General features: G+C 36.7%; 1 protein-coding gene across 6 annotated transcripts in view; it reads left to right on the top strand.

Annotated features, from left to right (window-relative positions):
- The window catches only part of SBF2 (SET binding factor 2), a 234,333-nt gene that overhangs the window by 107,687 nt on the left and 111,577 nt on the right, over window positions 1-15,069 (top strand). For all 6 annotated transcript variants that reach the window (XM_039552225.1, XM_039552228.1, XM_039552226.1 and 3 more), the window contains exons 4-6: window positions 6,165-6,278; window positions 7,856-7,966; window positions 10,289-10,394. In XM_039552225.1, the coding sequence (XP_039408159.1) occupies window positions 6,165-6,278; window positions 7,856-7,966; window positions 10,289-10,394 (331 nt within the window). The remainder of the gene's footprint in view (window positions 1-6,164; window positions 6,279-7,855; window positions 7,967-10,288; window positions 10,395-15,069) is intronic.

Raw genomic sequence — 15,069 nt, 5'->3', positions numbered from 1 at the left:
TATATACTCTGACAAGTAAATAAAATTAATTGATGGTGAATGTTTTTTGGCCTTTGATTGTTAATAAAGCAGCTAAGAGTGTATTTGGCTGCAGATAAGACAGGCGGACACCAAGTGACATGAGGAGAAAGGGATCTGTCTCAAATGAGTAATTGGCATAAGATTACTAAAGTAAACTTCAAATAATTTTTCCTAAAATAAGAAATTGTGCATGGTCTCTAAATCTTTGCTGGGCAGTTAGTAGAAAAACAGCAGGCTTGCTGAACTTGGCATAATTTCAATGCAAAATTTTGTATAGGGCAAACTGGTTTTGATGTAATGAAGTACTAGAGTGCAAGTTTTGTAATATGAGATGTTTGTTCTCTTTCTAGGGCTGAACAAATTATTAAAGTACAATTTTAACTTCACCTTCTGTGTGCAGATTTCTTTTGCGTTTCAAATAATGCCTGCTGGCTTTCACCCTCAGAACAGTACAGCTACACCTAAGGCCTTGTGTTTTCTAACTTTTCTGTTAGTACCTCAGTTTAAATTGGTTTTCCTCCCTCTGACATGGGAATAAGCCTAATTTTTCTCTGCTCAACATGAATCAGAGCTGACAGTCCAGATTCTGAAGATGGGGGTGAAAAGATAGAAGAAGGATGGCTGTGGTTCATGTGTGCTGTAATTCAGTTGCATGTTGATGGAACAGATGATAATGCTACATTCAGTAGTAGGGAGAATTTTTTTGGACCATACAGGTAGGTCATTTTGGTCTTTAATAATTTACTTCGGTTCCTAATGTTGATTTTGGCTAGATGGTTAAGTTAAATGCCAATATTTAGAAGTAGAGCTGACATCTAAAAATAATGTGATTGTCGTGGCAAAATTAGGTTTACAGAAGTTCAAGAGGAAACCTTAAAGTTTGAAGGCTAGATTTTGGCAATTAATTTCTCTGTTTAATAAAAGAAGATAAGGTCAATATGAGTGAAGTTGTTTTTTAAAGCTTAATTTGTTTTTTGGCTGCCACATCTGTTGCCTTTAAAAGAGTTGCAGTTTTTCACTGAAGTAGCACAAAATCAGTCACCTTTTTCTTCTAAAAGTTTTAACATTATTTCTTAAGCAGAAATTGAGACTTATATGAAAATGTCTAGTTTTGTCCTGATTTACCCCATGCAACGTTGAAACACAGCCAGTGTCAGCCAGATGTGGCTTTCAGGGAGTGTAATTTCATGGAAGTGAGTGGGAAGCAGAGAGATGTTTCATAGTCCATTGCCACTCTATGGAAAACTTGGAGTGTAAGATCAGCCTTTATTAGACATCAGGTAACCCACAAATGTTTTAACTTAGACATTTATGTACATGAAATGAAACTAATTCGTGACTATAAGTACCTATTTCCTTGTACATACATGATGCAATTAGTTATTTAATATTTATTATATTTTATTTATTTAATATACATTTCGGTGTTAAGAAAGTATTTTGCTCTTGATCAACACCCATTTATTTGAGGGAAATACGCAATATTTTCTTATCATAATTACCCTTTGTTTAATACTTTTTCTTCTAATACCAAGCTTTCAAACTCTTATCTCATTACTTGATGAAATGCTGCAAACTGTGCCCAGCTTTACACTTTTTTTATAGATGTAGAGGGATTTTCAGAGCAAAAGGACACTGATTAAACAAAGCAATACCTTACTTAATGTGTCTAAACTCCACAAGTATTTGATTTTAACCACAACGATTGAGAATGTATTAAACCTTTTTCTAGGATCTGGGGCATCGTGCCTGATCTGCTGGTGACTGCAATTGTCAGTTACCTTCCTCATTAAAAAATGTTTAGCCAATAAGACTGAATTTGTCTAGCTTGGGCATAATACCATGTACATCCTTTGGCTAACCTGAGGAACAAATTGTTCTCAGAAAACAAGGAATCAAATAAATAGCAGAGTGATGATGAGCAGTGGTGATCACAGTGCATTTTTCTAAACTATTGGTTATGAGTCAGGGATCAAAGCTGGTTTAATGCATTTATTAATTCAGCTGCTTTTATTGAAGAAGTTCATAAACTATGGATGCTGTTTGTTCAATTGGTTGGCTATTGTATATTTTAATTTACCTCATCATTTGAGGTCACAAATACGTTCAATGGATGCTTCTATAAAAGAAGAAAGGCAAACAGCTGCAGTACATGCACTCATGCTCTCTCTAGTTCTGTTCTCTCATTTCTGTAAAAATTATTAAACTGATTACAGTGTTGTGCCAGGAGTTATATATATATTTTTTACTGTAGATGTGGGTGTGAACATTTCTTAAAATACATGAAAACATTTTAGTTTAAATATATGTATTGCTGTGGTTTGAGTGTGCTGAACACACAAGCACATTTTTTTGGCCAGTCTCTTAAGAGGCCACTTTATAGCTATAAGCAAACAAGTTGAGCAAAATGAAATTGCATCCTATGTCCTTCAAAAGAAATTCCACCATTTTCCAAATGTGTTTATCATATATAATTAATGCAGAAAAAGAGAGGGAAAAAAAGAGGGCAAGTAAACAAATCAAACACTCTGCTGTAAAACCAGATAAGATTTTTCTGTTTAAACTTATGCTATATCCTCAGCCATGTTCTACCTATACAATAAATAATGACTTGTTTAATTGTATTTTAATTTTTCAAGAATGTAATGCTGTATATAGTTTTAAAATTGGTTATCTTAATTTTTCCTAGCCTTTTTTTTAATCTCATGTGACATAAATGTTAACATTCAATACTGTGATGTTGCATGTAAGTTTTCGTGATGGTTTGCAATATCTGGTAATTTTTGGGGGAAAACTGCTCTAAGGACATAAGTCAGCCACAGTTTACAGCTCTCTGCATTATATTCTACTTGTAACTTTAGAAACCAAGTCAGGATGCAGAAGAAAAGAGGATTCTGGGTTTGACAGGCAGGGAACAGGACCCTGATGGACTTCAGTCATGTCTAAGTACAAGGGACTAAATAATTTAAGCATGGTGAAATCATGTATGACCACAGGTCATCATGCAATTCTTTGATAGTTAGATCAGTCTCAGTTACCTATTTTGTAGCCTATGGAAGGGTCTTTTTCAGGACTTTATTAATTGGATGTTAAAAAAGAGAAATCATTCATTTGCCTTCTCAAGGCACAGGTATTTCTGGATTAGATTTTAGACGTTTATGACCTGTTAAACTAAATGGATTGTGAAGGACTGGAGCACTGGTTTGCTCTCTAGTGGTACATTTTCCTAAATTCAGCTGTTTTCAAAGTCTGCTTATTTCAAAGAAATAAAAAGAGAAAAATGGGAAAAAAAGGAATCTCAGTATTAATTAACCAAGGCAAATTCAGTGAAGGGCAACAGAGCTGGTGAAGGGTCTGGAGCACAAGTCTGATGAGGAGCTGCTGAGGGAGCTGGGGGTGTTTAGCCTGGAGAAAAGGAGGCTCAGGGGAGACCTTATCACTCTCTACAACTCCCCAAAAGGAGGGTGTAGCTGAGGTCGGACTCTTCTCCCAGGCGACAAGTGACAGGACAAGAGGACACAGCCTCAAGTTCTGCCAGGGGAAGTTGAGGTTGGACATCAGGAGGAATTTCTCCGAAGAAAAGGTGATTAGACGCTGGAGCAGACTGCCCAGGGAGGTGGTGGAGTCACCGTCCCTGGAGGTGCTTGAGAAGAAACTGGACGTGGCACTCCGTGCCATGGTCTGGTTGACACAGCGGTGTTCGGTCATAGGTTGGACTCAGTGATCTCAGAGGTCTTTTCCAACCTAAATGATTCTGTAGCCCTGTGATTCTGTAATTTAAATTTGTCTTTCAGTCTGTGTATCCTTAGCAAGGCTTTCCATACCATCCATTTGTTCTCAGTTAAATTGTAAACTGAATGCTGCATATATAGAATAAAGAGTTATTGTAAAAAGCCCCCAACGTAACAAACTCTTCTATTTTTTTCTTTTTTATTAGAGAATACTTTTTCCTTAGATGAAAAAAGGGATAAAGAAAGATGAAATGTGCATGTGTCCAACCTAAAGTGTAAATAGAATCACATTTGTGGCTTTACTGCTTTGTAATTAGTATTGGTACACAATGCTTATGCTGTTAATACTTTGCTTGGAAAGTAGGTTAAAAGTCATGTGTTTGAAATGATTATCTACTTAGTCTACTGACTCCTAATAATGTGCCTGTGTGCCTGTCAGAATGTTGAGCTGGGGAGGTAACACAGCAGTCACATTGCATTTTTCTGTAAATCTTCTATGAAGTACGAGAGAGTGGTTTGAGAGTGTAAATGCTTTATCAATCAGTATTGTGCTGCTATCGTGCCCTGAAAGCTTTAAATCTAATTATGAATTAATTCAGATCAAGGACTTGATCTGAAGTTGTCTGGATTTTATTAAAATGGTCTTGTATGGAACCCTCCTCCCTGCCTATGCACCCTGAGGTTTCATTATCTTAGTACCATGTGAATATGGAAGAGCTTCCATGCTCCCTTGCCTTTAGGAATGTGGAATGTGTTTTAATTTCATTTTTCCTAACGTCAGAGTCCACAATTCGTCAGATATCAAGAAACTGTTGTCTTTATGTCTAGAACTCATAGTTTCTCTTTAGAATGGTTGATACCGTAAACATCTACTGATAATTTAAAAATTTGGGGATTTAGGGGGGCAGGGGAGGGAACTGTAATTCCTGTAAAAGCTCTCCCTGTCAGCATTAAAATGGATGAAAATTAATGAACCTGTGTGGGACGTGTGACTATTGAGTTCTTGTGTGAAAACATATGAATTTGTGGACCACAGTTTTATCTTAGAAATGAGATGCAAACTCAACTAAGCACATACATTGCAAATTAATTGGTTGATTTAATGTATAAAGCCAAGTGTTTGCCCATATTTGTGTACATATGTTGTTGTGCCAGCTGGTTTTATTTTGGTATGAAAGTGTTATACTGTATTAACCGAGCTATTCTGATTAAAACCGGAGTACTCTCTTTTTACATAATTTTTACTTGAATGCTGAATTATGGGTTAGCATTTGCCTAAAGAAACTGTACATTCTGAATTGAGGTTGTGAAATAAAGCTCATGAACTCGCAGCATTCCTGGCATTTAAGAGCATTTTTATCAGGTTTCGCCCATTTAGGAGAAATGTTGGATTTTTTTTTTTTAAGAAACTGAAATGATGAGTAGCAACATGACAGAAATAGAAGGCAGTTATTTCATGTTGTCATATGAAAATGGAAGTAATTTTTCTCGTGTTCCTAATTAAGATAATATAGTGATTTTTGCTTGGAAGAATGCTTGGTCAGAGGAACAAATAAAAGAAATTTGGTGGGTGGTGCGGGGATGGAGAGAATTACATGCAGAAATTGGAAAGCAAGGACATTCTGTCATCTGAAAACTTAATTTGTCAAAGAATATATGGAATTCTAGAAATGAAAATATTTAGTGACATCTTCGGTTTTGGCTATGAATAATAATAAACTATTTGTGACTGAGTAAGTTCTGGCAAGGAGTTCTTGCGCAATATCACGAACAACTGCAGGTTTATCTGCACTGGGCTGTTCTGTTCTTTTAACCTTAGTGGTTCCTAAGTGTGAGGGATTTTTTTTTTTTTTGAGAAATCTGAATTAGTTTTCTTGTGAAGAAATTTCTTCAGATTCCAAATTTACTAGGTCAGGCTGGAGATGACATTACAGATAATTTCAGCTGTAATGTTAGTGGAAATTCTGTAAGAAATTGAATCATAGTCATATGAGGAAGACAACCAAACATTCTTTTGTGAAATGCATGATCTCTGTATTTGGAGAGATTGTAAATCAGCTAACACTTTGATATGGAAGGATCCTGTTCTACAATCCACTTCACTATCTAAAAGTGCAACAGGGAGTATTTAATGTGAAACAGTGTCCTGTTAAACTGCTGTCTCAGAGAACTCATTTAGGTACATTGGTGCATGACTTCCCAGATGAGTTTTAATAAACTGAGTTGCATCTAGAAGCTCTAGGGAGTTCAGGCAACCACTGCAGTGTGCTCCTGTTACTTGGTTTTGTTACTAGTTTCAAAAAATGCAGTCTTTTCTGAAGCTCGTGAGAAATGTGAACTTTTGGTAAAAATGCTAACATTTTGTTTTGAGGTTTCTTCCTACTTATTAATTGAAGTGTTTCTGTTTTCAAGGGAACAAAAGAAATTGAAGGTGAAGAGGAGTCTGGTTTAATTCCGCCTGCAGAAGTATTTGCTCCCAAAAGTCTGGTGTTGGTATCCAGACTAGATTATCCAGAAATTTTCAGGGTAAAGTACTTGCAATTGCTATTTACAATATATCAGCAGAAAAATCTGGTTTTAAATGAGTAACAGTGACAGTACTTTTGATTTAAAATACCTCACTCAGGATTGATTTGGGAATTTAAAAGCAAAAGTAGCTTTAGATTGAACTAGATAAAATTCAACATCTGTGACAGTAAATAGCCCCTGTAGGTTAAAGCAGTTTTAAAACTACACAGAAGGCATGATAAACTTTTTTCTGGGCTCCATGAACTCTATAATGAAAGGAGTTATTAGGACAAAACCAGACAATATTTGACTAACTATATAGTTGGAAATTAACAGTGAAAATCTAGTTCTCCTCCATATATAAAGCAAAATTCCGAGCCTCTTCCAGACCAAATTAAGATGCATGACAGAGATTTAGGATTTTGGATTACTTTCAGCTGGTGAAATATGACTTATCTGAGATAAATGAAAAGCTTAAATTTCTCCTAAGCTAATACATATTAACAGAAACAAATAAAGTTCAGTTTACAGATCAAAGGAGGAAATCATTCAGCAGTTGTCTTTAGAGATTAAGGATGACTCTACCAAGTGAGATTAAAAGTCCACGTAGCCCAGTATTCTGTCTCTGAAAGTGGCCCATAGCAAATGCAAAGCAAAGTGTGTAAGAATAGGGCAGGCTGTAGAAATAATTCTACAAAATGCTTTCCTAATTCAATGTGAATAATAGTTAAATGACATCCTGAACCAGAGGTGTTGGTTGTATGGGGTTTTTCTATACTTAGTTCACTTTCTTAACATTCATATTTTACAACAACCCACAGCATGGAGTTTCACTGTTTAACTATGTGTTATATGAAAAGTTACTGTTGGAATTACTTCTAAGAAGAGAATTACTGAAATACTTGCTGATTTATCAAAGTTACAGCAGTTAACAGGCAAAAGATGCTGTGGAGCAGTTATTTCCTTTTGTCTAACGGCTTATAAGAAATGGCATGTTGATCTGCATTAAATGATTAGTAAAAATGCTAAAGCTGTATCTGTGATTTCTCAATTAAAATTGGATCCATTTAAAAAAAGATGCTGAAATATTAGTATACTATTAATATAAAATATATTTACATCAATATAATAAAATAAAGAATGTAAGTTAAATAACATATGGAATTGCTGGTCATCGATGCTAATCTTAAAATCAGCCTCAGAAGCTCGTGGATTAATCAGTGTTCTGCCCTGGAAATCAGTCAGGTTTAGGTCCATTAGAGTTCAAAGCACAGATGAAGCTGTGTTGATTTTTATCATTTTTAACAGTAACTTATAATAAAGCACTTCTTGTATAACAAGCAAAGCAAAAATATTATGCCTAGAATTTCTTTTAAAAAGAACATCTATCCCTTGTAAGTAGCCAAGCTAATTTTTTTTTAAAGGAATGATTGCCTCTGTGCAAATTACTTTGTCTTTGGTTGGAAAGTACTTCACTACACGAAAAACTATTAAGAGGAACTTACTAAAAAAAAACCTATATGCATAGATCTCTAAATAATTTGACATCTGCCTTCCTTGTATAGCAGTCTGAATTTTTTTGTCAACCTTTCTAGGCTTGCCTTGGTTTGATCTACACTGTGTATGTGGACAGCCTGAATGTGTCCCTGGAGACTCTCATTGCAAATCTGTGTTCATGCCTTGTCCCTGCTTCTGGAGGGTCTCAGGTAAATGGGGAGGGGGAAAGGGTATTTTTCCAGTTAATTTAATTTATGAAGAAAACAAAAAATAAATTCTTGAGATATTTTTGAAGAAATAAAGATCATAGTTCAGCTGAGTGCTTTCCCTGTGGCCTGTGAGTGCTTTCCCTGTAGCCTGTCTTCTAAAGACAGCAAAAATTCCATTCCAGGTTAAGGTCAAAGGGTTAATTTTGTCACTGAGTTGGCTTTTACAGGGCACATTAACAAATTAAGCAGTTTGTATAAGTTTAGTTTTTAATAATAATGTGTTCAGGAATATTTCTGCTTGCTACAGAAATTTTTTTACAGGCTTTCTTTCTTTGCCATTTTCTAACATAACCTTCATACCAGTTCATTTATGCATGTTTTTTCCTTGATGGAGTTCAGGATTCCCCTGGTCTCTTCTTTGGTAACTCGTTTAAATTTCTATTACCACAAATTTTTTTTAAATGCTAAAAAGTAACTCCAATGTGGTTTCCTCAGAGGAATTAAATATTGCAAATAGCCCATGCCTTAAAAAAAAAAAAAGAAAAAAAAAGTCTTCTAGTGAATAGACTTCTTTCAGCTTTTCCCCTGTGCTTTCTGTGAGCAGAAAGTCAGGTTTGTTTGTTGATTTACTTTATATAAATTATTCCAATACATTTGTGGGTTTTTGATAATCCAGTTGGGTCTTCTGTGCTTGGATTTTGCTTTATGCTGTGACACTGATGGGAAGTTATGGTCCTTACTATGAAACAAACTTGGAAACTACATGTGCAAATGGCAACGTTTTACAGTCAATTACATACACAGCTTCCCACCCAACCTATGCATTATCAACCCTCTTGAAATCCTACAACTCCCTAATTCTGTTCTGGTTTTTCCATAGCCCTGGATGCTTTGGAACTTCTCTTAGTGCTGAAAGTGTCAGAATGTCCTGTCAGCTTAGTCAAGATCTACCTTACTGCTCTCCAGACAGCCACTTCTCTGGTTTTGTATCTGAGGCTTTAGTTTTTGAAGGGGAGTAATTAGATTTTATCTCCGTGTCAGAAACCTTCTTTTCCAGTGGTATTTGAGCCTTGTATTTTTCGTTTTGGTGATCCACCTGAACTTCTGGCTCTGTTTCTATCCTCTCTTTTTTCTCCCTGCCCATAAATGCGGCTTTTCTCAGTGGCTGTTTCCTCTGCTAGAAGAGGAAGGAAAAGTCAGGCTCCTTTGGTTGTTCCCTTCTGCTTTCTCTCTTCAAATGAAACGCTCACTCATTTCCAACTTAAATTTGCTAGTGTCAAACTGTCATTTAAATCAGAAATTAAGTGTTTCTCTTTCCTTTATAAAGCCTTGTGCTTCCAGGGCTGAATCTGAATTACATAACTTAGAGTGGGAGCACTCTTGTGACATTTATTTCCACAAGTCCTTCAGGAGCCTCCCAGGTTATTCATGTTCCCACCATGGAAATCGTCAGCTGTGTAATGGGTTACTGACCTCCATCCAGGTCTGCTGCTGAAGTGCTGGGGCAGAGCATCTCTGCTACAGCTCAGGGACTTGTTTGGGTTTCCTGGGGGGATTTTTGGTTTCAAATACCTGCTGTGCAGCAGCTAAAGCTTGCTGCCTTCATACATTTCCCGCCTTTGCTGTCATACAGAGTGAAGATTTACCACACAGAAATACCCCCCAGCCCATGGGAGTTAGTGGTTAGAGGTAACTAACTGCTTGAAATCACTCATTGCTTGAATGCCATGTGGATTTACTCAGAGGAAAGCAAGGGTATTTTGCAATTGCAATGTTGTTTGGGATGCGATACTCAAATGCACTCCTTTCACTCCCATTTCCTGCCTCCCTCAAGGGAGGTATTTTCATGTGCTGGAAAGGTAGCTGAAGTTGTAACTCTACTTTAATGTGCAGAGCAGGAACACAGGAATAGCAGAAGTGTCCTCTTCAATACCCACATGTCACAAGTGTGTTCATACTTAATTCGTGCATGCAGACAGTAGATAGCAAAGAAAGCCAGTTAGAAATACTGTACATTTTTCTGATTTAAATGGATTTTAAACCTTTTCTTTTTCCCAGGAGGTTTTTTATTGTATTAACAGAAATGTACTTTTAACTGTCTTCAAAGCCATAACTATTTAACTAAGTGTAAGTGCAAGGGAGACACTGTCATGCTATACATTCAGGGAGACATATCACTGTCCTCAAATTGTATTTCAGACCTCTATTTGATTTTAAATTTCTGTATACAAAATAAATAATTTTTGCAGTATGAATCACTTATCTGCATGGCGACAGCTTGTTTATTCTATATAAATTAAATTTAAAAAATTCTTTCTACAGAAATTGTTTTCTTTGGGAGCTGGAGACCGACAGCTGATACAGACTCCTCTGCATGATAGCCTTCCTGTTACAGGCACCAGTGTGGCTCTTCTCTTTCAGCAACTGGGTATGTCTAGGTCTGCTTTGAAAACGAAATTATTTTTCTAAATTATAAAATGAGGTATTTTCTGTTCTAATTCAATTCTAATCATGTGCTAAGACAGCTGCATGGTAAATATTAATTTCTTTCGAATGAAAGAATGACAAATTGTGCTTTTATCCCCTAATCAGACATTCATAGTACCCTTTTGTACATCCTGCCTGTGGTAAGTTATCTCCAGTATTAGAGAGTAATGGAATAGTTTGGGTTGGAAGGGACCTTTAAAGGTCATCTAGTCCAATCCCACCATGTAGTATCTATAAGTTACTAGGGGCAGAAGTGGGTGTGGCCCCTATTTAATCACAAAAACTTTCATGTAAAAAGATTCCCTGCTCCACTCCCCTTGGATATTGCACAAACTCCAAAGAAAACCAAGGAGGTTTTTAATGAAGCTGGTGTGACCAAAAAGTTTGTATAATTCTGTTGTTGTCTGTTACTCCCAATCTTCCAAGAAGATGCTCTAACACAATCCTCATCAAATGTTTACATGTTCATTACAATTACAACGTTGCATCACTGCTACCTGGGTGCCTCAGTACTGATCTCGTGTCTGCCATTAAATTCTAACGCTCTTAGTCTTCATTCCGTTGGTTTGTGGAGTGACTTTGAATCATAAACTTGTAGCAGCCATGGATAAAGGCACAATTAATAGTCTTTTCTGAACCTGTGAACCTCATATTTACTCCCAAGCAACCAAATGGCCTCAGGATATAGGTTGTCATCCATTCTTCTCTCACATACAGAGTAAGAATGAATGGAGATCAGAAAGACAATAGTGAAGAACAGTAAGGGCTCATGTCACAGACAGTATCAGATCTGATGAGCTCAATGCCATCTCCTACTAAGATGATTTAATTGTGGACTTCCAAAAAGAATATTATTCCAAAAAGAATATTATAGTTTTGTTTATGGTAATTTAAATTTAAAAAAAATTGTGGCTAACATGGTATATAGGTGCTACTTAACTTCACCCTAAGGTTTTACTTGGCTTTTTATGTCAAGATTCATTATGACTGCTCTGATCAGATAGCTGGCAATGTTTTGAACATGGACAGGCCCAACTGTTTTTCCCCTTTTCTGAAGACATAAAATGTGGTGTGAGGTACCATAAGTACAGCATGTTACACCATGTGGTCTGGTATGTTGTTCTGTAAGTATGGTGTGTGTGACACTTGAGGCAGTTATTTAGGCTGTTAAAGTGAAGGTTGCTATAAATTCACAGTTCAGAAAATGTCAAAGAAAGTGAGGCTTTCAGTTAGTTCTTAGGTAATTACCCTGTCTTCTGGCACCTGGCTTTTGTATGGCAAATTGGGATGGGAGTGTTTTGTCACAGGATCAGGCTGAGGAAAACAATGAAGACAATTCTGAAAAGTCATTGTGTGCATCAGATTTATAGAGGGAAGCCGTGAAGATGGAGTGGGAATGCAAATATATGGAAGAGAAAACTGAGGACCATCTTTTTCTCTTGTTGTCTTACTGAGAGCATATTTTGCAGGGCAAGTTTTTTAAATTCCTCTCATGTACAGAAAGGAATTATAAAACTTTTCAACTTTAAAATTCCTGTCACACAAATAGGGTTTAATTTAATATCATTAACCACATGTTATTAGAGGGTTAATATATACAGATGGATGTTATGTAAATTCCTAAATCTACTGTAGCAGAGAACTGAAGAGTTTAGAATTTAACCAGGACTCCTAGATTGTGTTGTGCTAGCAGTCAAAAATCCTCTACCTTTATATTTTGAATTTGTATCATTCCTTATTAGCTCCTGCACACTTTCCAGTATCTATAACCTCAATTTACTCTTTGTCTACCATTTCATCTTTTGTTTCCTGTACTCCATCAGTCTTTTTGTTGTCTGATTTCTGTGGTTTTGCTGCTCTTCTGTCATACTTTCTCCTCCCAACTTCCTGTGAATTTGGAGGTTCTGTCTTTGTTGCTTTTTGGTGGCCTGTAAGAAGTATGAGTCAGTAAGCTTGTGCTTACCAGATGCCCTTTCTAGTCACAGTGCACACAAGGATATGAAGATCAGCAGAAGGAGGGGGAGAGAAAGGGAGATAAGGAATGAAAACTCATTGCTCAGTTTCCTAGTTAGTGATGCTTCAACTGGCCTGAAGAAGGGAGAGACTGAAGAAAGTGCATGGTTGTAAAACTTGGCAAATCTGGTCACGAGAAGCTTACAGGCATACATCCTGCTTCCCTGAAGGGGATCATGCAAGTTCATGGACCAAAGAAAGAGCTGTCTCCCTACTTTTCTGTTGTAGCAGGATTTTCTCTTTTACGAGGCTGTAAGAACTATCAGGAAGAGCTTGTCTAGTGGCCTTGTGTAGGTCCTCTTTTTGTGTCTCCCTATTCTTGGGTGTGACAAGGGTGGTGTAGTTGCCTGGGAATGGGCCTGGTAGTAGTTAAGGAATAGGCAACTAAGTGGGCAGGTAGATTTTTTTTAAAGTAAGTACTTGAACACTTTGTAGAAGGCTGCTTTTTCCCACCTCCTATTTCTGACCACTGGTTTTTTTCGTTTCTTTGTGTTTTGGGGGTGTTGTTTGGAGGTTTTCCCCATATGTGCCTCAGTTGCCAGCTGATGTATCTAAGTATCTGGGGATACAGCACAATGGTAGAATTGTCTTGTGTCTCTAAGGACCTGAATTAGAAAATGTTTGTGTTTTCATAGTGTACCTCACTTTCCAGAACAGCACAGAATCCCATTCCCGTGTAGGTGGTGGGCTGTCATCATGTTCTTAGTACCAAGACTTGTTAATTCCAAGTTTTTGTTTGGATTTACTAAAAAAAGTTGTTAAGACAGCTACACGTGCCTGTTTGCAATGGTTCTTACCTGAAAAAAGAGGACCAGGAAATACGAACAGACTGTTTTAAATAAATTCTCATTTATTCTCACCTTTCATGTAGTCTTACAAAGAGTTAAAGGCAGCGAATCCAAAAGTGTGGTAGAACCTACTGGCTCATCCCTTTGAGAAAGTTTATTTTCCCAAGATAAGGCCTAATCCTTTCCACTGGAGATCACAGCTGAACTTGTCAGAAGTTTTTGTGCTTCTTGGAACAATATTCACACTTGCTCTGTTTCTTTCGCCTGGTTGGAACAGGAGATTAACATGTGTTTGTCTCTACGACCTGGGCAAAAGCTTTCTACTGCTGTTCAGTACTTTAGTGACAGCTGTTATCCCATCCAGTCTCGTGTTCCGGACACAAATATTGACCAGACCATTTGTCAAATAACAACACGTTCAGTTACTTCTCTGCTGGTACAAGTCACTTCATCCTATCTCAATTATTAATAGAAAATTGAAGAGTAGCTAGAAAAATATTTGTCAAGTATATAAATCACCTTTTTAAAAATAGCTCTTTCTTGGAGGAAGGTGGGCAGCAAGACAAAATTTATCACTATGAATAGACACAAAAGTAATTGCAGTGTTTATTTTGAGAAATATTGTGCAATAGTAGCCTCATCACGCTTTTTCTGCTTGGCAGGATAATACTGTGTCAGCAGATGACCCTCCCTGTATTACCAAGTCCACAGCATATCTGGAAACAGACCTTATTTTTGCTTAGGCGTTAAACTACAGTTGGGAAAAATATCCCCAAAGGTTTTAAGCTTAGTAATAAGGAACAGCAGTGTTTGACATTTTAAATCATACCTTCTTTTTTTTTTTATTAAAAGAAGCCTAATATATAGGAATAATGTGACAAAAACCAGGCCTATAGTTGGATCACTAGAAATTATTTAATCAACAAAGGATTAGGTGGAAAAATAGGAATCATAAAGTTACTTTAAAAAATTGACCATGGTAGCAAGAAGATTTCAGTACTCTTCTATTTCTTCTTGTCTTGTAGTAAGATGGTAGATATCTATAGAAGCTTCAAAATGCAGTAGCTTTCTTCAGGCTCAAAGGAGATTTAGGTTATATTTAGGTTATATTTCTCTCCTGTCTCACTGCATTAACTGTACATTCCTAAGTTTCTGCCTTAAGCTCTTTTCTCCAGACTCCAACCCTACTTGGCTTCTCCATAAGGGCATTCAGCAGAGATGTATTCAGTCATTTGGATCTGAGACATACATTTCCATTTCCCCAAAAGGCAGGTTTTTCTCAAAGGAAGCCAGGACGAAAAATTAGTGACCTAAGGAGCAAAACAAGAAGCTAAGGTTTAACCAGCACTTTTGATTTTTGCATGTGTCAAGGACTGGTAGCATGAATCACACTGCTGAGTAGAAAAATTTTGAAAATGAATTTTTCTGAAGAATTTCTTTCTCCTTTCCAAATACTTAATCAAAGACAAAAGAGTTTTCCTTCCTTTTCTTCTTGTTTAGTCTCATATCCGGTCAGTTTTCCTATGTCCTTATTTCCCCTGTTCTGTTTTGTTTGCCTGTACTTGTTTTCCTCCTCATGTCTTAAATTCACCACTCAAGTATTTTCAGTAAATCTCATACTGACTTTGTGTTAAAAAGAAGTAATTTTTAAAGTGGCAAAAATGATACTTTGAAGTAATGATACTTCTGGATGAAGACACAAGGTAAGGGTGCTTTGGAATCCAGGGCTGTGTGGAATAGAGATTAAACAGGTGAAAAGCATGAAGATAAATGGTAATGGTAGGTGGAGCCAGGTTGCTTGGCAAGCTTGTCTTT

This window comes from Corvus cornix, chromosome 5 (assembly GCF_000738735.6).
Source record: "Corvus cornix cornix isolate S_Up_H32 chromosome 5, ASM73873v5, whole genome shotgun sequence".
Lineage (NCBI taxonomy): Eukaryota > Metazoa > Chordata > Aves > Passeriformes > Corvidae > Corvus > Corvus cornix.
The sequence above is the reverse complement of the archived record's forward strand: the minus strand, read 5'-3'. Positions and strand labels throughout refer to the sequence as shown.